Source organism: Podarcis vaucheri (assembly GCF_965113315.1).
Source record: "Podarcis vaucheri genome assembly, chromosome: 3".
Classification (NCBI taxonomy): Eukaryota; Metazoa; Chordata; class Lepidosauria; order Squamata; family Lacertidae; genus Podarcis; species Podarcis vaucheri.
Genome location: NC_138761.1, coordinates 32,473,010 through 32,494,009, shown reverse-complemented (window position 1 = coordinate 32,494,009; position 21,000 = coordinate 32,473,010). Strand labels below are relative to the sequence as shown.

At 44.6% G+C, this 21,000-nt stretch overlaps 2 protein-coding genes across 2 annotated transcripts in view; one reads left to right on the top strand and one right to left on the bottom strand.

Annotated features, from left to right (window-relative positions):
• TP53BP2 (tumor protein p53 binding protein 2) overlaps positions 1 to 16,440 on the top strand; it is a 57,206-nt gene extending 40,766 nt beyond the window's left edge. Inside the window, exons 12-18 of the mRNA XM_082217324.1 lie at positions 1,943 to 2,426; positions 3,374 to 4,152; positions 7,804 to 7,941; positions 8,166 to 8,299; positions 9,090 to 9,256; positions 9,966 to 10,165; positions 15,643 to 16,440. Coding sequence (XP_082073450.1) covers positions 1,943 to 2,426; positions 3,374 to 4,152; positions 7,804 to 7,941; positions 8,166 to 8,299; positions 9,090 to 9,256; positions 9,966 to 10,165; positions 15,643 to 15,684 — 1,944 coding nt within the window. The 3' untranslated portion in view covers positions 15,685 to 16,440. The remainder of the gene's footprint in view (positions 1 to 1,942; positions 2,427 to 3,373; positions 4,153 to 7,803; positions 7,942 to 8,165; positions 8,300 to 9,089; positions 9,257 to 9,965; positions 10,166 to 15,642) is intronic.
• A 1,587-nt stretch (positions 16,441 to 18,027) lies between these two features.
• The window catches only part of LOC309529418 (calpain-2 catalytic subunit), a 37,394-nt gene continuing 34,421 nt past the window's right edge, over positions 18,028 to 21,000 (bottom strand). The window contains exons 20-21 of the mRNA XM_082217553.1: positions 19,663 to 19,721; positions 18,028 to 18,328 (exon numbers count right to left, since the gene is read on the bottom strand). Of these exons, the coding sequence (XP_082073679.1) occupies positions 18,305 to 18,328; positions 19,663 to 19,721 (83 nt within the window). The 3' untranslated portion in view covers positions 18,028 to 18,304. The remainder of the gene's footprint in view (positions 18,329 to 19,662; positions 19,722 to 21,000) is intronic.

Sequence of the window (21,000 nt, the reverse complement as noted above, 5' to 3'; positions counted from 1 at the left end):
GGGGGCGAAAGTCTTTGCTCCCCCCCGCCTGCCTTCAAAAGGTGTCCCCGCAGCGGCGGGAGGTGTCCCCTGCCCCCCGCCCGGCTTCAGAGCACCGGGAGAAGCGATCTCCCCGCAGCCCCTTGCTGCAAAAGACGTCCGGGGTAGCGGGGAAGAAGCGCTTCGCTTCCCGCTGCCCCCGGACGTCTTTTGCAGCAAGGGGCTGCGGGGAGATCGCTATCTCCCCGCAGCCCCTTGCTTCAAAAGACGTCCGGGGGAAGCGAAGCGCTTCTTCCCCGCTGCCCCCCCCGACGTCTTTTGCAGCAAGGGGCTGCAGGGAGATCGTGATCTCCCCGCAGCCCCTTGCTTCAAAAGAGGTCTGGGGGCAGCGGGAAGCGAAGCGCTTCTTCTCCGCTGCCCCCCGACGTCTTTTGCAGCAAGGGGCTGCGGGTAGATCGCTATCTCCCCGCAGCCCCTTGCTTCAAAAGAGAAGACCCGCTGTCCCCGGGGCAAGCTTCGTTTTGCGAAGCAAGCCCATAGGGAAATTCGTCTTGCGAGGCAACTCGAAAACGAAAAAACCTTTCGTTTTGCGAGTTTTTCGTCTCGCGAGGCGTTCGTCTTGCGGGGTACCACTGTAATAACCACTCCCTTCTGTTCTCAATCTGTAAAAATTGGGATTGATAACAACAACAAAAAAGCCTCCTTTACAGGCTGGCGGTTCCTTACATGATTAAGAAGGGAAATTGTACCACCTGTCTTCAAGGGCAAGGGAGGGAAAGTAAATATTTAAAAGAAGATTGTAGAAATATGAGAGAGCCCCAGTAGTGCAGTTAGGTAATTTTAGTCTCTGGACTTAATAGTCTTCACTGGGTGTATCACTTTTTATGGCAACGTGCATTTATTTTAATTAACAAATACCCCATAACACAGTTCTCCATGCAGTGTGTTATCTGACCTGCTTCAAAATGAAGCATGTCATTTGAGGGGGGGTTGCTCCTGGGTTTTTTTTTGTTTTTTTTTACTGTTCATTAAGGCCCTGGACATTTGCTAAAAGATCTTCCCTGATGGCGTTTTGGTGCATCTCATTTTAGTCTTTGGGTGGAGCTGATGTCAGGTGCTGCCTCTTACATATCTGCTACCAACTTCAGAACTGAGAAATAATTGGAAAGTTATCAAAAGTTATATTGGAAATGGGAAAGTTATACTGTGAAAGTGTACCTTCATAAGCTATACAATTCATGTTCAGGATTAGAAGTTGGTAATCTTAATGATTATTCATAAAGGAAACAGTTTATAAGAAGTAAATAAGGAGGCCAGATACAGAAAGGAAGTCTTTTATTTTGTTGTTTGTATTGTTGTATGTTATGTTCACGTTTAACGAAGGTGGATTTGTGTATTGGTGGGGGGCTTGTGTTGTAAATAAAATTCCAATAAAAATTTAAAAATAAAAAGGAGGTAGTAATAACTTGGCGTAAGTAAAGGTACAGTTACTCCTGACAGTTAGGTCCAGTCTCAGACGACTCTGGGGTTGTGCGCTCATTTCGCTCTATAGGCCGAGGGAGCTGGCGTTTGTCCGCAGACAGTTTCCAGGTCATGTGGCCAGCATGACTAAGCCGCTTCTAGCATGACTAAGCCGCTTCTGGCGAAGCCAGAGCAGCGCACGGAAATGCCATTTACCTTCCCGCCGGAGCGGTACCTATTTATCTACTTGCACTTGACGTGCTTTCGAACTGCTAGGTGGGCAGGAGCTGGGACCGAACAACGTGAGCTCACCTTGTCGTGGGGATTCGAACCGCCGACCTCCTGATCGGCAGGCCCTAGGCTCAGTGGTTTAGACCACAGCGCCACCCATGCAAACTCGTGTGTCTTTGATTTGCCGTTCTACAGCAGTTTGGCTTCTCCTTTAACCCCATCACTCTTAGAATAGATTTTCTATTTTCCTGACAATTGTTTTCTCTTACAGGCTGGCACTAAAAATGTGGCAAAAGTGCCGCCACCTGTTCCCACCAAACCAAAACAGATAAACTTACCTTACTTTGGCCAAGCTGGTCAGCTGCCTTCTCCAGATGTTAAGCCTGATGGTAATATCCAGAAGCTGCCTCTGACAATTGCTGCTGCAGGAAACAAGCAGAAGCCACCAACCCAGCTAACTCCACCAGCATCTCAGCAGGCCCAGCAAAAGATCTGTGTGTCTCCAAGTGGCCCTCCTGCTAATCCGGACCTGACTCTTCTCAAGCAAGAGAGCCCTCCTGCGGCAGCTGTGAGGCCTTTCACCCCTCAGCCAGCCAAAGAGGCTCCCCCGCCACCTTTCCGAAAGCCGCAGACGGTTGCCGCAAGTTCAATCTATAGCATGTACACAAAGCAGCAGACTCCTGGGAAGAACTTCCAACAGGCAGTGCAGAGTGCACTGACAAGGGCACAGACCAGAGGACCCCATTTTCCAAGTGGTGAGCATTTGGTTTCACTTTGCTTTTCCAAAGCATGCCCTGCATTACCGAGGAAACTTAGATTCTCTAAAGGGGTGTTGGGCGGGGGGGGGGGAGGAAGAGGCCACAGGATGAGAAGTCACTGCGAACCCAAGTGAGAATTCAAAGAGCCGGTATGTCTTTAAATAACCTGTTCTAGTTACACCAGTTTGCTCATATTTTCGATGGGCTCTAGAACAAGTTAGTGGTGCTTAAGCTCCTGGGAAGATCAATATGGAAAGCTAGTAAAGTGGTAACGTAACATTTCCTTCCTGAAGGGTTTACTCCCCCTCCCCAATAACTATTCATTTCATATTGATTACACAATATAAAATAAAAAATGTCATTCCCTCTTAATACTCAAGTGGGGGTGGTTTGTTTGTTTGTTTGTTTGTTTGAAAGATATGTGCTGTCAGGTGCAGATCTCAGTGACCCCGTTTCTCCTAGAACTCTGCTGTGCAGCTCAGTGGGGGAGAAATAACTGCCCTTCCTACACTGTATTGCTCAGATTCAGGGATTCTTGCCTTTTGAGCCTCTCTGTCGAAGAGCATTCTATAGTACTCTGTAGCGTTCTATAGTGTTACATTGCTTCTCTTTAGGCCTAACATGACTCCAGCTAGAATTGGAACACTGTTGCCCAATGCTAGGTTTAGGACTGACCAAATAGTGACCCCTCAGAGTACAATGCTTAGGCTGGGAGAGCACCATATTTTTGTTGCTGGTCCCCTACTTCTTCATGCTTTTAATCATACTTATATGGAAAAAAAATTGGTCATATTATCAATTTTGATACAAACACGCTAGATTTGTGTTGATACGTCTCACGTTGAAAAGTCTTACCTGTGCAATGTTTGTGCTCGTAGGTTTTGCATTTCCCTGTTCTTGCTGCCAAACTATTTACGGCTTCCTTTTTCTGATTTGTTCCTCAGTGTATGGAAAGCCAGTTATTGCTGGAGCCGGTCCCCCAAATCAACAGCAGCAGGCTGAGAATATTTATTCAACTACTCAAGGCAAGCCAGGCAGTCCAGAACCTGAAATGGAGACTATAGCTTCAGCCAGTGAAAATAATGAAACGGAGCGTATTCCTCGTCCCCTCAGCCCAACAAAGCTGTTGCCTTTCTTGTCAAATCCTTACAGAAATCAAAGTGATGCAGATCTGGAAGCCCTTCGGAAGAAGCTATCCAATGCCCCAAGACCACTGAAGAAGCGTAGCTCTATTACTGAGCCAGAGGGTCCTAATGGCCCCAATATTCAAAAGCTCTTGTACCAGAGAACAACTCTGGCTGCTATGGAGACTATCTCTGCCCCATCCTACCCATCGAAGCAAACTTCCGCAGCTGCCGCTGAAAACTCAGCGGAAATCCCAAACCCTTATTTAAGCACAGAAGTGGCCAAAGAGGTAGTTCCTCCTTCACCTGAGCCAACTATTTCAGAAGAGGCAGAAACGCCAAATGCCGGTCAGAACGCAGGGCCTCTTCCTCCGTCAGGCCTAGAGAGCGTTCCTGAGGGGATTTCTGACGACGTCGCCCTTGCTCCGCCTGAAATGGAAGAACCAAGTCTGGACGTTCCCTTGCCCATAGACATGTACATGGAGGAGTACCCCCCCTACCCACCACCTCCCTACCCGTCAGGAGAACCAGAGAGTTTGGGAGAGGACTCGTTCAGCATGCAACCTCCCGAAGTCACAGGGCAGTTCTCTTTGCCACCTGTAAGTAAAAACCGTTCATTTTGGTCATTTTAGGCACTTAACACTGAGGTGGAATATTGTGACGCTTCTCTGTAGACCAGGTGACACAGGCCTGATGATTGCATTGCCGTGATGCATTATCTTTTAGTTTCATTTGGTGGAAGCCCTGTTCCAACTGAAGTAAGGGAAAGATGTGCTTCGCTGTGTCCGGTGAATTGCTCTTCTTATTACAGAACACATTTTAGCTGTGATTCTTCAATACATCCACGGTAGAAGCCAGTTTATGTAGCATCTCCTCTTGAAGCAGGTGTTAGGTTAATAATATTGGATATCCTCAGGGATGTTTCTGGATCATCCTGTTGGAAATGCAAGCTACTGGGGAATAATAAAGGCGAGAACCCGAAAGCATGCAAATGAGCTGCTTCATTCCTGCCCCTTTTCTTTCCAGCTTGCACATGGCAAGACAGTTTGCTCCCTCAGAACCTTATTTGCTCCTGCATCCCCCAATTATTTTTGCCACCTCTGTCTCTTTGGCTGAATATTTGACTATGTTCTGTTTGAGATTCGTTCTGGTATAGTCTTGTTAATGGCGCCCCTTCATGTGTTACAAGGAGGTTGAAGCACAAAAATTTGTTATACACCATGGGTAGGCAAACTAAAGCCCGGGGGCTGGATCTGGCCCAATCGCCTTCTCAATCCGGCCTGCGGACGGTCCTGGAATCAGCGTGTTTTTACCTGAGTAGAATGTGTCCTTTTATTTAAAATGCATCTCTGGGTTATTTGTGGGGCATACAAATTCGTTCTCCCCCCTCCCCATATACTCCGGCCCCCCACAAGGTCTGAAGGACAGTGGGCCAGCCCCCTGCTGAAAATGTTTGCTGACCCCTGTCATAGACCATTAGTTTGGAATATAGGGGAAAGATCTCCAAATTCCACCTTGCTACACAGTTTTCATAGTCTAGGCTAGTTTGTTACCAGGGCCTGGACATTAATAATGCACTTCCGGAACATGTTTTGCTTTGTGCCAGTTTTGAGTTAGTTGCCTGTGCAACTAGTATCTTGCGAAATGAGGCATGGGTTGTTGGAATTCTAACCATTAGGATGTTTCAAAGTTTGGCATTCTGTTGATTCTAGAGTAGTTGAAGAGAAGACGACATTGTGAGTCACGTCCTCCTTCCTTTTCACTGTGCGCTGATGTCAGATTTGTAATGTATTCAGGTGGCACATGCAGTGCTCATTGGCAGCTGTTGCCCCACCCTTTTCACACAATGTGCCTTTGTCACATATCCTGTCTGTGTGTGTCGTGCTCATACACAAGTCTTTGCTTATTTTTTACCCCACTTGGCATCTCCCACACTTTTGGGCCAGCTTCAACATTCATTCCTCCCACAGTTTTTGCCCTGCTGCTTTAAATTCTCTAGCATGTTTTGGGACTGGATATAACTGCCCCTTGGAACTGCTATTTGAGCTGTGCCAGCATTATGTTAATAAGTAACCCCCAGTCTAGCAACATTGGTATTGACTGGTATTAATTGTGTACTTAAACACACACACACACACACACACACCAGTTTTTGCAAGAAAGTAGATTCTGCCAAGAAGAGAAGAGTCACCCTCCTCTCTCCTGTGGTATGAATTGAACAAAAATAAACATGGTTCTTTTATATCCTGACATTTAATAAAATTTACATATGCCTCTGAATAGTGTTTATTGCTGCTTCTCAACCAGCTGGGGATATCTGGTTACGAAATAAGCACTGAACACAGAAATCCTGAGTCCCTTCCAACATTTTGGTTGTGTGATAGCGTGACAGGATCTGAGCTGTATTTCAAGCAGCCAGGTCCCAATGGGCACAGGGTCTAAATCAGGGTTCAGCAAACTTTTTCAGCAGGGGGCCGGTCCGCTGTCCCTCAGACCTTGTGGGGGCTGGACTATATTTTTTGGGGGGAAATGAACAAATTCCTATGCCCCACAAATAACCCAGGGGTGTACAGTGGTGCCTCGCAAGACGAAATTAATTCGTTCCGCAAGTCTCTTCGTCTTGCGGTTTTTTCGTCTTGCGATGCACGGTTTCCCATAGGAATGCATTGAAAATCAATTAATGCGTTCCTAGGGAAACCACCTTCAGGACAGGTCCGGGGACAGTCTGTCCCCGGACCTCTTCTGAAGGCTGGGGGGGGGGACAAGGGCTTTTCTTCCCACCCCCAGCATTTTAAAAAACCCCGGGACAGCGGAGGACTTCTCCGCTGTCCGGGCGATCTTAAAATGCTGGCGGGCGGCATTTTAAAATCGCCCCGGACAGCGGAGGACTTCTCTGCTGTCCGGGGCGATTTAAAAGCCCCTGGGAAGGCAGGCAGGGGGGACAAAAACTTTTGCCCCCCGCCAGCCTTCAGAAGAGGTCCTGGACCTCTTCTGAAGGCGGGCGGGGGGCGAAAGTCTTTGCTCCCCCCCCGCCTGCCTTCAAAAGGTGTCCCCGCGGCGGAGGGAGGTGTCCCCTGCCCCCCCGCCCGGCTTCGGAGCACCGGGAGAAGCGATCTCCCCGCAGCCCCTTGCTGCAAAAGATGTCCGGGGGCAGCGGGGAAGAAGCGCTTCGCTTCCCGCTGCCCCCGGACCTCTTTTGAAGCAAGGGGCGGTGGGGAGAAGTGATCTCCCCACCGCCCCTTGCTTCAAAAGAGAAGACCCGCTGTCCCCGGGGCAAGCTTCGTTTAGCGAAGCAAGCCCATAGGGAAATTCGTCTTGCAAGGCAACTCGAAAACGAAAAAACCTTTTGTTTTGCGAGTTTTTCGTCTCGCGAGGCGTTCGTCTTGCGGGGTACCACTGTATTTTAAATAAAAGGACACATTCTACTCATGTAAAAACATGCTGATTTCTGGACCGTCCATGGGCCAGATTTAGAAGGCGATTGGGCTGGATCCGGCCCCCGGGCCTTAGTTTGCCTACCCATGGTCTCTAAATGGACCCCTTGGCTCTTCCCTCAAACCACAGTCATTCTTCTTGGCCCCACCCCTTCAAACTAAAATATTTTGATGAATATGGGAAACCCCCTGTGGCCAAAGAAAAACACACATGGCAACTTTTTATTTGTCTTCGTCTGATGTGTGTATTCACATTTTTATCCCTCTGCTCCTTCTCGGCACCCTTTGTACCTTGCTTCTGCTTTCCTCATTCCAGCCATAATCTGGGATATATCGGTTAGTAGAGCATGAGACTCCTCATCTCAGGGTTGTGGGTTCAAGCCCCACGTTGGGCAAAAGATTCCTTCATTTGCTGGGGGTTGGACTAGATGACCCTCACGGTCCCTTCCAGGTCTACAACTCTATGATTATGGCAGCGACTCCCTATTGTTCACATTGCTGTGCTCCTCCCTTTCTTGAAATCGCTTGTGTCTGGGACTCTAGCACTGTTTGGACATGGTTTACTGATAAGAATGGTTACATTTGGGAAATATTTCTGAGGGTGGAGTATGCAAACTTCTTTTTATCCAACTGAGGCGTTTCTTTTTATCTAATTGAGATTTTCAGCACAATGCTACTATTGTTTATTGTAGATCAAAGCTGTTAGATTCCCAAGGAGATGGAATTGTGCTAATTGTATCAGTTTTTAATCATTTTGGATTTTTTTTCCATTGCAAAAAGCCCCTACAAACTATTTTGCCGTCTTTTCCTCTCCAGGGCAAGAGGACCAATCTGCGCAAAGTTGGCTCAGAGAGGATTGCCCATGGAATGCGAGTGAAATTCAACCCCCTTGCTTTGCTTCTTGATTCCTCTCTTGAAGGAGAATTTGACCTTGTTCAGCGGATCATCTACGAGGTATGAGTTCCATGTTTCCCCATATTGAGGGCTAAAGCTGCATTCATAGCTGCATGAATTCTTGGTTACCAGCCATTCAAGAAACAGTATAGGAGAGCTCCACATTTGAACACTTTCAGGTGGTAGTAGAGTTACACCAACAAACTGGGATGTATGAAAAGGCACTGGGATTAATGGAAATCTTAAACTTAGCACCCAGTGTCTCTTTTTCTCTCTCTCTACAGGTTGAAGATCCCAGCTTGCCCAATGATGAGGGCATCACTGCGCTTCACAATGCTGTGTGTGCTGGCCATACAGAGATCGTGAAATTCCTGGTCCAGTTTGGTGTCAACGTAAATGCTGCAGATAGCGATGGATGGTAAGGACAATTTTTGGCTTCTTAACAGAGCATTCTAACCTGACGGTTCTTACGCTGTTCAGGTTAGCATTCAGATATGACAATCCCACTAATATTGCTGCTTTTCTTGTGTTTTTTTGTTCCGTTTCCTGGAGGGGAGGAGTGGTCACTAGTCGCACAGAATAGTTGGTGGTCTGAACAGCTCTGAAATGAAGCTTTTGTCTTCTGTCTAAACCAGTGTTTCCCCAACCTTGGGTCTCCAGCTGTTTTTTCAGACTGCAATTCCCATCATCCCTGAGTGCTGGTCTTGCTAGCAAGGGCTGATGGGAGTTGTAGTCCAAAAACAGCTGGAGACCCAAGGTTGGGGAAACACTGGTCTCAAACAAGACACTTCCTGTACTGTCAGACATATTGGCAGCTGAGTGAAGGGATGTTTGGGATTATAGATGGCAAAAGCGTGTCTCTTCAAGCTGAAATTGGATATTGTAGAATGAATGCATGAAAGTGGGTGGCCATTTTGGACACTCGAAGTAGTTGTTGGTAAGAGGAAGTGATGAAGCTCATTAGTAGAGCATCTGCTTTGTGTGCGGAAGGTTCGAGGCTCAATCCTGGCAACTCCGGGTAGGGCTGAGCGAAAGAGAGAGCCATGTTTGAAGCCCTGGAGAGCCTCTGCATACATAACGCTGAGCTGTCCTAAGAATCAGGAATTCCTCCCCCGCCACCAAGCTTTAATTTCCCTATTTTTCACATTTTAATAGTCGAAGGCAGTCAGAACATTCTGTCACTTTTGCTTCCTCCTCGCAATCCCCAGGACGCCCCTGCACTGTGCAGCATCTTGCAATAACGTCCAAGTGTGCAAATTCTTAGTGGAATCGGGGGCTGCTGTTTTTGCCACAACCTACAGTGACCTGCAGACTGCGGCAGACAAGTGTGAAGAAATGGAAGAAGGCTACACGCAGTGCTCTCAGTTTCTTTATGGTATGTACTAGTGTGGTGTTCTGGTTAAGACTGTGGGATTCGAACCACAGAGACCAGGGTTCAAATCCCCACTCAGCTGTGGAGTTCACTGGCTTAGGGAAGGTCAAGATAAACAGAGGGGTCTTCCAGCTGTTGGTGAAAGCACTCCAAAGTAGGTGCATGCCTTTTTTCTTTTTTCTTATGGAGAGCGTTCCATAATAGTGGACATCACAACAGAAAAGTCCTTTCTCCAGATTCCCACCAATCTGGAATTGCTTTTATGTGGTTTTCCTTCATGGGTTTAGAAGCCAAAGAATAAGGATGGCTTCTGTTCTGATTTCTGGATCGATCAAGCATGTCAAGTCCCAAGTAATGTAGTTTACCAAATATAACCTTAGTTGGTTCAAAACAAAATATTATTTGGTCCTCTTTTGTTTTCTCATAACTTTCCCATGGACAACAATGATTGGTCTCTTCTTTATTTTTTTAAGGTTACTACTTTTACTTTGGACAGTTTTTGGACACAATTTTTTACTTTGTAGAAGCAATAGCAACACAGATGGTGTGCTAATTGTTGCTGTTTTAGGAAGTCTTTTCACATGCTTTCCAGATAGGAGACCCCCCCCCCCTCCGCAAGACCACAGCAAACTGCAGTTCCCATACTGGAGTATTAAAATGAAGAAATGTTTTGTTGCGATTCGGTTGCTTAGTACTCTCTTCTCCGTTGCAGGAGTGCAAGAGAAAATGGGAATAATGAACAAAGGAGTGGTGTATGCTCTCTGGGATTATGAAGCTCAGAACGATGATGAACTGTCCATGAAAGGAGGAGACTGCATGATGGTTCTTCGCCGGGAAGATGAAGAAGAAATAGAGTGGTGGTGGGCACAACTAAACGACAAAGAGGGATATGTGCCACGTAATTTACTTGGGGTAAGTAAATGGTAGCATCAGAACCATTGCAAAGCATTTGTAACCATTACTTGCACCATTTGGCTTTATAACTCGTCTGCCTCTGTTTGTATCCACATTAATAACCCTGTGAAGTAGGTTAGGATGTATCCCATAATGACAGCAACACACTTGAATTATGATCTTCCAAGCTTCAGGACTTCAGTATTGACGGACTCTTGATATCTTTTCACTAGGGTGTTATAGGCTGAGGGTATACTTCTCAGTCTTTTTGAGCAAATGTCTATTTCTTCTTGTGGTGCAAAAGTGCTCTGTAATTAGCCACTAAAAGAAACAGGGCTTTTGGAAGGCTTCCTAGTCATGTGATCTTACCTAGAAAGTTTCCTTCCTGCTTCTTCTGCTTAAATCTTTGCATGCTTGCAGATTTAGGAGAGTTTTGCTTGTGTGTTTATACAGTTGTTGTTGTTTTTTTTAAAAAAGTGGCTTCCTGGTATTTTCTAATCATTTTGAGGACAAGTAAAAGTTTCATAACAATCTACAAGCCATTCTTTACAGGGAGAACTGTGTTTTGAGTTCTTTTCTTTTCTTCCCTTTTCTTCAATTTGCTGCCCTTGCAGCAATGTGGCAAATCTCTTTGGACTGTATTTTCCATTTATATCATTCTGTGACTCCACAATACAGTAAAACAGTAGCAGATGGACTTTGGCATCACTTTATTTCTAAGTCCTCTCTTTGTTAATCTTTTTATACATGTCTAGTATCTCTGGTCTGGCAGATAATCCGTCAGTGCTGGTAGGGTCTTAACTTGTCTTGGTTTCAGCTGATTGATATTTGATTCCTGGCAGTGCTATATCCTCAAAACAGATAATTCATGTGTTCACAAACCTGAACATCTTCAAAGGCAGCTTTGAAGGATTGGAATCCTTGTTCTTTCAAAATCAGCTTTATAAACTGAATCTCTTCTCATCCTTGTATTTGTCAAAAATATTGCTCTGCTGGTGCTTATCTGTGCTTAAAATGACTTTCACCAAACGTATCTTTAGAACTCTTGAGAACAGTCTTCAAACACTATTTCCCCCCTTCAAACAACTCTTTCTAATATTGTGCAGATAACAGTATTTCTATAAAATATTTTGACATTCTTGTTTTTCCAACCCATAGTCCTCCCTGGTTAAGCCTTTTGCCTCATTAAAGTAAAGGTAAAGGTACCCCTGCCCGAACGGGCCAGTCTTGACAGACTCTGGGGTTTGTGCGCCCATCTCACATCTATAGGGGGCCAGCGCTGTCCGGAGACACTTCCGGGTCACGTGGCCAGCGTGACAAAGCTGCATCTGGCGAGCCAGCGCAGCACACGGAACGCCGTTTACCTTCCCGCTGGTAAGCGGTACCTATTTATCTACTTGCACCCGGGGGTGCTTTCGAACTGCTAGGTTGGCAGGCGCTGGGACCGAGCAGCGGGAGCGCACCCCGCCGCGGGGATTCGAACCGCCGACCTTTCGATCGGCAAGCCCTAGGCGCTGAGGCTTTTACCCACAGCGCCACCCGCGTCCCTTATTTGCCTCCTTACTGATTGATAATTTAATAATTCAGTATGCCCTTTTCACATCAGACAGTGATCTGCTACTTTTAGCGTTGACTGTCACATCAAGAGTTAGAAATTATCCTGTAATACTGTTTTTTGAGGTTATTGCTAGATTAGGGAAGCAAACACTGCATAAAGCGTCATAATAATGAATTATGGCTGCTGGATGAAGGCCATTGAAATAGGGGTGTATTTATAGCAGTGTTGCCCCTGGGCAGAAGAGACCTGCTGCTCCCACCATTTTTCTCCATGCCAAGACAGGTGAGGGAGAAGGCTCAGGTGAGGGAAGGTTTGCTCTATATTGCAGGGCTGCCTCCTGATTCTGTGGCTGTCTCTTCAGTAGCTGCTGCCCAGGCATCTCGCTCACATCCAAGCCAGTCTACCAGTCTATCCCTGCACTGCTGGTTGCAGCCTTTTGCTCTCCCTGGTTCAGGGCAAGGAAGGAGATCCTACCACCCTAGAATCTATCTATCCTAATAGTGGCAGTGGGGTGACTCAAAGTAAAATAAACCAAACATGGCAAGGAGACTCGAACTCACATGTCAACCTGCCCAGACTGGAGCCCTGTTGCATGCTCATTGGCCAGAAAAGCACCGCCAATCAGTTGGGGATTCTGTTCACCATCACCACTACCTCCTCCTCATACAGATTTATTCCATTTTCTGTGCCAGCAAAAAGCAAAAGTCCTCTTGCACCATCTGAAAGGAGGCTACTAATCTGCACAGTGCCTCAGAACGCTTGTTGCTGCCTGTCCCCATTGGCTGCCCTGGGGAGCTGCCCAGTTTTCCCTCCTGATAATACATCTTTGCATAGCAGCACTGCTGTTTTCTGTGCTATAGCAATAGACCAAAACAAAGTAAAGCACAAGGAACCACTGCAAAAAACAAACAAGTTTTAAAATAAGAAATGGGTTATGCTCATTTTAATGCACTGTCTACTAAAGCAGTGGTTGACAGCTGTTGGTGTATTGGCTGAAAGTGGCCTGCAAATGAGTCTCTTGCTGTTGTACTACTTTATGCTTCTAGAATGATTGTCCAGGGCTAAAAGTCTCAAAACACTTCACTTAAGATCTCTGTAGATAAGTGGAAGTGCCAGGCTGCACCATTCGTGGTTTTTTTTTTTTTTTAAAAAAAGCACATTGCTGCTAAGTTTCGAGTCTTACAGTTAGCCCATGATCTGTTCTTAGAGGGCTTGCCAGCCAAGTTACTTGCCATCACAGCATTAAGCACAATACATTTGCTACTCCCAGCCCAACCCTGTAACATTTTGGTTCCTGCCGTAGAGCTCCAGGATATTAAACTAGTTTGGTATTTGAATGTCAGCTTTGCTTAGTGCTTCCACTCACTGTTGAGAATTCTTAGTGTAATGCTCTAGCCATTTCCATGAAATGATTGACATTCTTGAGATGTTGAGTGACATTCATTTCAAGATACTTAGCCAACAAGAGGGTAGCAGTTTTATTGTATCTTCTTGGGCTTTCTCATAACTGCTTTCCCATTTGATGCTGATACGCATTTCCGGAGTCCAGGTAAACATGCCCTACAATCAGAGCAACTTAATAGACATGCCTGGAAATGCCCTTCTCTGCAAATGGAGGGTAAAAGGTAATTGCAGCTAATTGTTTTTGCCTGTGGCGTTTCTCCTGTGGTTTCAGCAGACCTCAGCTCCTGAGGAAGAAACTTTTTCTGCATGGAGAATATAGGAGAAGCAAAGGAGATATGGCTTCTTAAATTTCCCTTTGGGCTTCTGTCAAAGACATCAGCTTTCACCTTTTACAAAAACCAGTTACAAGGCAAACACATACTCCAGACTCCCAGATTCTCTGCGGATGAAGTGCTTAGCTTCACATGATATGCAGTTTCCCACTAGCAGAGCACCTCTTGCCTTGAGGTGGCTTAATAAAGAATTTTTTTAAGGGAAGGGCAAGCCCTGCTACGTAAAGAGGCTGGTCAGATCAAGGCATGACGCATGGCAATCTAACGCCCACTTCCCTGCAAGAAATAAGAAAGTCGGTAAAGACCAAGGGGGCCGTGGGAGAATGCATGTTGCCTCCCCTTGTACCTGCCACCCTGTTCCATTCAGAGCAGTTTCAGAAGTCAGTACAGCAACTTTTTTGGTATGCAGCCCTGCAGCAAAGAGGATTTCCCTCTCCATCCTCATGTGGAGGAATATAAATAGCCAGGAGCGCTGCCAAGCCCAGCTGCTCCCTTCTTTTTCCTCTGTCACTAAAGAAGGTGGTCGAGAGGTAGCAGGCCTAAGATGTAGACACAGTTGCCAAGGGCCGCCCAAAAAGGCCTCATGGGCCGCATGTTGTGTGTTGAACCACCCTGATCCGAAGCATTGCTTCTGCCATTCATACCCACTTGACTGCTGCTAGCAATTGATGCAGGCCTGTAGAATGTGAAGGTTCCCTGGAGTTGGCAGCAATTTTAAAAAAGTGAATTGGTAGATCAATTTTGTCGGCTTCAGTAGGAATTGCTATGGCAACGTATGTGTTTTTACAAAATATAAATTGCACAGTAAAATAGGCACAGATCCTCCTGATCTATTCCTTTTTACACAGGTAACTCATGAGTTTTGTTGTTGTTGTTTAGTCGTGTCCGACTCTTCGTGACCCCATGGACCAGAGCACGCCAGGCACTCCTGTCTTCCACTGCCTCCCGCAGCTTGGTCAGACTCATGCTTTTGTAGCTTCGAGAACACTGTCCAACCATCTTGTCCTCTGTCATCCCCTTCTCCTTTTGCCTTCCATCTTTCCCAACATCAGGGTCTTTTCCAGGGAGTCTTCTCTTCTCATGAGGTGGCCAAAGTATTGGAGCCTTAGCTTCACAATCTGTCCTTCCAGTGAGCACTCAGGGCTAATTTCCTTAAGAATGGATGCGTTTGATCTTCTTGCAGTCCATGGGACTCTCAAGAGTCTCCTCCAGCACCATAATTCAAAAGCATCAATTCTTCGGCAATCAGCTTTCTTTATGGTCCAGCTCTCGCTTCCATACAAACCATGGCTTTAACCATACGGACCTTTGTCAGCAAGGTGATGTCTCTGCTTTTTAAGATGCTGTCTACGTTTGCCATCGCCTTTCTCCCAAGGAGCAGGCGTCTTTTAATTTCGTGACTGCTGTCACCATCTGCAGTGATCATGGAGCCCAAGAAAGTAAAATCTCTCACTGCCTCCATTTCTTCCCCTTCTATTTGCCAGGAGGTGATGGGCCCAGTGGCCATGATCTTCGTTTTTTTGATGTTGAGCTTCAGACCATATTTTGCGCTCTCCTCTTTCACCCTCATTAAAAGGTTCTTTAATTCCTCCTCACTTTCTGCCATCAAGGTTGTGTCATCTGCTTATCTGAGGTTGTTGATATTTCTTCTGGCGATCTTAATTCCGGCTTGGGATTTATCCAGCCCAGCCTTTCGCATGATGAATTCTGCATATAAATTAAATAAGCAGGGAGACAATATACAGCCTTGCCGTACTCCTTTCCCAATTTTGAACCCGTTAGTTGTTCCATATCCAGTTCTAACTGTAGCTTCTTGTCCCACATAGAGATTTCTCAGGAGACAGATGAGGTGATCAGGCACTCCCATTTCTTTAAGAACTTGCCATAGTTTGCTGTGGTCGACACAGTCAAAGGCTTTTGCATAGTCATGAGTTAACCTGCATTTAACTTGTATGCATTCAGCTTTATGTGCTTGGCAATGAGAAATTAAAAGGGGTTGGGAAGCGTTTGTGGGGGAAGAGACTTTGGCAATCCCACCCACCATTGAGCTCCATGTGTTTTGACTCTATGTGATGTTGGCTTTATGTGCTATCTCTGGAATGTAACCCCAGCATAAGTTGAGAGTCACCTGTATTCGGGATTTGTTAAGCACGTCTTATGTACCTTGAATTGCTTATTTTATTCTCTTTCTCCCTCCCCAGCTCTACCCAAGGATTAAGCCAAGGCAAAGAAGCTTGGCGTGAAAACATTCTGAACCGATTTTATGAAGTACCAGCCGCAGGACGAGTTTATCCTTCTTACGGAAGAGAATGCATTCTTTGTGGGTTTGCGCCACTCTCGGGAGACATTTCTATTTACAGTGTGATATGAAAGCAATACTGAGTGTGCTTTGAAAACAGATGAAGGATAGAGCGCATTCACAAGTGGCGGGAGACATTCCCCAATCTGGAATGCGACTTTCAAGCAAATGGATTTAGCTCCATTTAGGTAAACTAAGCCCTATTGGTCAGTCACTGCCCTTTTTGCCTCTGCAGGTGGCTCCCCCCCCCCCCCGTAATGCTAATGTACCAGCAAAAACCAATCATTGCTCATCTAGACAGTTGTTCTCTTGCTCCTCTGGTTCCCTTCTCTAAAAAAGGGCCCAGTGCAAGTTAATCAAGCTTTTCGTACAGAAACAAATAATGAACATTCTGCTTATGGAATGTATTTTAGTAGCCGAGTTAATGGTGTGCAAATGACATAATGCATCTTAATAAATAAGGAACCTAAATTCAGTTTTGAGCAATAACTTTAAAGGGCAGTAGCATTTTAGGATTTCCAAAGTATCTGAAATGTGTTATACTGCAACTAATGTAGTTTCTATAGTGTTTTTTAAAATAAATCTTGTCTGTGTTTTGTAACTTGGGCGTTCGATATAGAAAACCCGTGTACTCTACATCTCACAAATTTTGTTAGAACTTTTTATTCTTAACTGTGATTAAATTTTTGCTTCAGAAATACCAATTTGTCTGGTGTCAGCTTTTAACTCGGCTTCACAAGGCTTCTGTCATTGAGCTGCCCTCCATGTGCTGACAGGGGCACATGAAAGAGAGACTACAGTTCATGACTCCTTTATACAGTCAGCATTCTGTGGTTATTAGGTCTGGAAGATGTTCCCTCTGACCTGCAATTTCTATAAATTGCACTGCGCCTCATATCTAAGCCATGTCGGTTTATCCCAAATTGATTAGTTTACACTGCTAACATTGAGATTTTTTAAAATATGTTTACAAAGAAAACCCCTTGTATCAAAATTGTTTACTTGTATTGGCAATAACCTGCCTGCTTGAATGATGATCTTCCAAGCTTCAGGACCAGATAACTACAATATTGATGGCCTCTTGATAGCTTTTCACTAGGGTGTTATATAGGCTGTGAGGGTATTGTGCTGACTCCTCAGTCTTGTTGAGCAAACGTCTACTTCTTCTTGGTGTTCAAAAGTGCTCAGTTAATTAGCCAGTAAAAGAAACAAGGTTTTTGGAAGGCTTCCTATTCATGTGATATTACCCAGAAAGTTTCCTTCCTGCTTCTTCTGCTTAAATCTTGGCATGCCTGCAGATTGAGGAGAGATCTGCTGTGCGTGTACATTGCATTTTTAAAGAGAGTTTCTCTTCTGGAGCACAAATTACTTTTGAAATTATTTGATTTACAAATTGGAAAACCAAACACATTCTTGCATGTCTTTTCAAAACTGATTGTGGTGTGTTAACAATTTTGATAGCGGAACACATTGGATTAACAGCAAATTTAACAGGTCAGCTGCCCTCTGTAAATCCATACCTTGAATATGGCCTTTGCCTTGGTATGTGATGTGTGAACCTTCTAGCATTTGTAAGAAAGCTATCAAATCTTGAAAATATCATGCACCATACTTTTCTGAAATGGCTGATTTATCACTGTGTACGCATTACAGTAGACACCTTGATGCTATGTAATCCTAAGGAATTTACACAATTCTCAGCAGTTTAAATGTTGCTAGTGGACTTTATAATTACCTTTTTAAAATCCCATGTATTAGGGGAATGTAAGCATATTTAAGTCAATAGTTAATTTAGTTGTAGTATGCATAAGTGAAGCATACATTTTATTATGATGATTTTCTGGTGCTGTAGTTTCTGAATGGCTGCTGATATGGATCCAACTGGTAGTAAATTTGCTCATGATGATCAAGTGCAGACTTCTTGATTTCATTAAAGTTATGAAGATGTCTTGCTGATCAAACCAAGAATATTGTTATTTCACTTAAGAACCATCATTCCACATTTTCTTTTTTAAAAAAGTCTGGGATTTAAATATCATCTGGTGAAAACTAAAGGTTGGTACAATGCATGCAATATTTGGCGTGAAATTGATTTCAGTTGATTAGTTCAAGTAGCATTCTTAAATACTGTACTTGGGTTGGAAAGTGAAGTTGATGGTGTAAGTTTATTGCTCAGCATCTTGTGGATGCATCTTCAGATGTTTAGGTTCTTATAATTCTGAATAATTGTAGGTTGAATGACGTATGCTCCATGTTGCCATTTAAAAGAAGACCACTACTCATCGGCTTTCATTTAAAACTTCTTGAAATTAGCAAACTTAAGCAAATTAGCTCAAGCAAATAAAATAGAATTACATAAAAAGTTAAAGCTTGTATACAGAAGCTACCAAGGTGAGTAACTTCCACGGTGTGCTCATTTTGCTTTTTCAGTATTCGTCTCTTGCTTAGCAGCTTCATTCATAAATATAAGATATGCAATAGCTTTTTTCTTTTAACGCTCCATTTTGGTCTTAGATTGATGTTCACGTTCCTAGGAGAATCTTCAGCTGAGGCTCATGGCTTCTTCATATGATAGTAAAACACACCCACTATGGGACAGAAAGAAAAACATGTTACAATCAAGTGTCCCTCTGCCCCCTTGGAATATATTCCATGAAGCTAGACCAAATTTAGTATATGTGTTTCGGAAAAGGAAGTTATCTATCCGCAAAAAAGCACTTGAGGCTAAAAGAGGAAGTGAAATTCACTCTATAGAAGAAGTTGTTGGCAGCTTAGCTTCTGAGAATAAGGACAAGAAAAGAATGAGCACTAATCCCTCTTGGTGTTTTATTCCTATGTAATGAGGACCGCTAACTTTACAATATATCAGATGGCTGTGATAACACCACTGGCTGTGGTGGTATCCTGCCAAAAGTCTACACGTTGCTCAGTTCACACACTGTTCTGGAATTGTTAGCCTGCTCCCAGATATAGTGGATAATGAAAAATATATCAGGAGTAGGAAATGTACTACTGCACCCCTAAAATGATTAATAAATGAGCTGCAAATCTGCCACCATATGAGTGGACTTCTGCCATTAGGTTGCTTGTTCTGATACAGAGAAAGCATTAAATTTGGCTGAGGCAGCTCTGCAATGGACTCAGTAATTTTATGTATCTGGTCCATGTATGTTCACATGCTGCTTCCATGTGATCAAAGGGAAAACGCAAGATGGAGAACGTTTGCATGTAAGCTATCTACTGCTGTTTCTGCCTGTGTGAGTCAGCTGAAGTCCCGGATTGTTTTTCCCTTGGTTTTTCCCCTGCAGAAGTACAAACAGGTAGCGATTGTAAAAGCCAGTTCACGTGCTTTTGTTTTCAGAGATGCAGGGGCACCATTTTTCATCTGCCACATTCTATGTTTCAGGAGGAAGTACATCTAAAGCAGCAGTACACAAATTTCACCAGTGTACTTATTCTACATAAATCTGACCAAGGGTGATAGTGTGTTAGTGCTTCATACACCACTTCAAACCTGCAAGCGTGTTCTGTATGCAAAACGAGGTTGAAGGAGTGTGTACCCTGACCCAAGGCTCATTGGTGCCTGTTCATGCCCCTGACTATATTGAACTAGCAGTTCAGTAGTTGCAGGAAAATCTTAACCTTGTGCAAAATCTACTGCCCTGTGCTTTTGAGAACACAAACATCACTTTCTTTCCAAGTGATCATTAGCTCTGGGGTGAAAATGTGTTCCTCTCTGCTGGATGTTTCTGGAAATTTGGTAAAAAAGAAATAAAAAGTATCTAGTGTCTAGCCTGTATGCCAAATACTGTACATATCTAGATTGCAAATTACAAACAAAAGCTTTGTAGTTCTTCCTCTGAAGTGACTCCAGCCTCTGCTAGAATTGTGCTTTTGGATCTTGATAGGAGGAATAACTTACAGTGACAAGATTCATCTGTATCGTTCCTGTTTTCTCAGTATCCAGTTTCTTAAATATCTCTGCATAGAGAGGAGAGAGAAAGAAGAGCAGAGTATTAATAACAAAGTGGAGGCTTCCCGGAAAAGACAAAGCAGCAGTGAAAGGTTTCAGCATGAGAAATAAGGGTGAGAGCTGCAAGTTCATTATCATCATCATCATCATCATCATCATCATCATAAAAAAGACTTGAATTATTTCATACTAAAAGGCATTCATTGTCAGAGGATCACAATACAGTGGTACCTCAGGTTACATACGCTTCAGGTTACATACGCTTCAGGTTACAGACTCTGCTAACCCAGAAATAGTACCTTGGATTAAGAACTTTGCTTCAGGGTGAGAACAGAAATCATGCTCCAGTGGTGCGGCAGCAGCAGGAGGCCCCATTAGCTAAAGTGGTGCTTCAGGTTAAGAACAGTTTCAGGTTAAGTACGCACCTCCGAAATGAATTACCGTATTTTTCGCTCTATAACACGCATCTGACCATAACACGCATGTAGTTTTTAGAGGATGAAAACGAGGAAAAAATATTCTAAATGAAACAGTGGATGCATGATTTTTATGGTTCATGCTGTGGCCACAGACATGTGATCTGACAGTGAGTTTGGGGTAGCCCAATGCAAAAATCCTGAGGATCCATGTGGATCCGTGCTTTGTAACCACGTTTTAAGTGGGGAGGGAAGGAAAAGAACTCAAGGGACAAGGAGCTTTTCCGCGGGGAGGAGGGAGGGAAAGAGCACTGTTGCTTTAAAGGTATACTTAAGGTATTTGCCCTGTGCCTGGGTTTTTTTTCCATTTAACAGTTTGCAGCCTTTTCCTTCCGCTCCTTGTTTTGAGGCGGAATAGATTTGAGCAAGTGAGGAGGACTTGGATTGCAGGGGATTCGCCATTAGCTGTGTAAAAGTGCTCCTCCTTGCAGCCTGAATGATAAGCAGCCACCAGCAGCAATAGAATGGAGCACACAAAAGCGGTAGGGGCACTAGGACCCAGACAATGCTCAAATCTATCCTGCCTGAAAACAAGCTGCTCCATCCCAGCCGATCAGCTGAGACCCGGGGGATTTGCGAAGTTTTCCCCTCTCCCTCACGCCCTCCCCAGCCTTTTTTTTTACTTCCTGGTTTTCACTGCGCTGGCTCAGAGCTCGAGGTTGGTTTTATTTTGCTGCTGGTTGCTTAAATTTTATCTTTCCTGCCGTCTCTCTGCAGCCTCATTGCTCTGTTTAGAGAGCGCGCAGACCTTTGCTAGCGTCTGTCCCTCCTCCCGTGTAAGCGGCTGCTGCCGGCTTTGCTGCTATGTCTC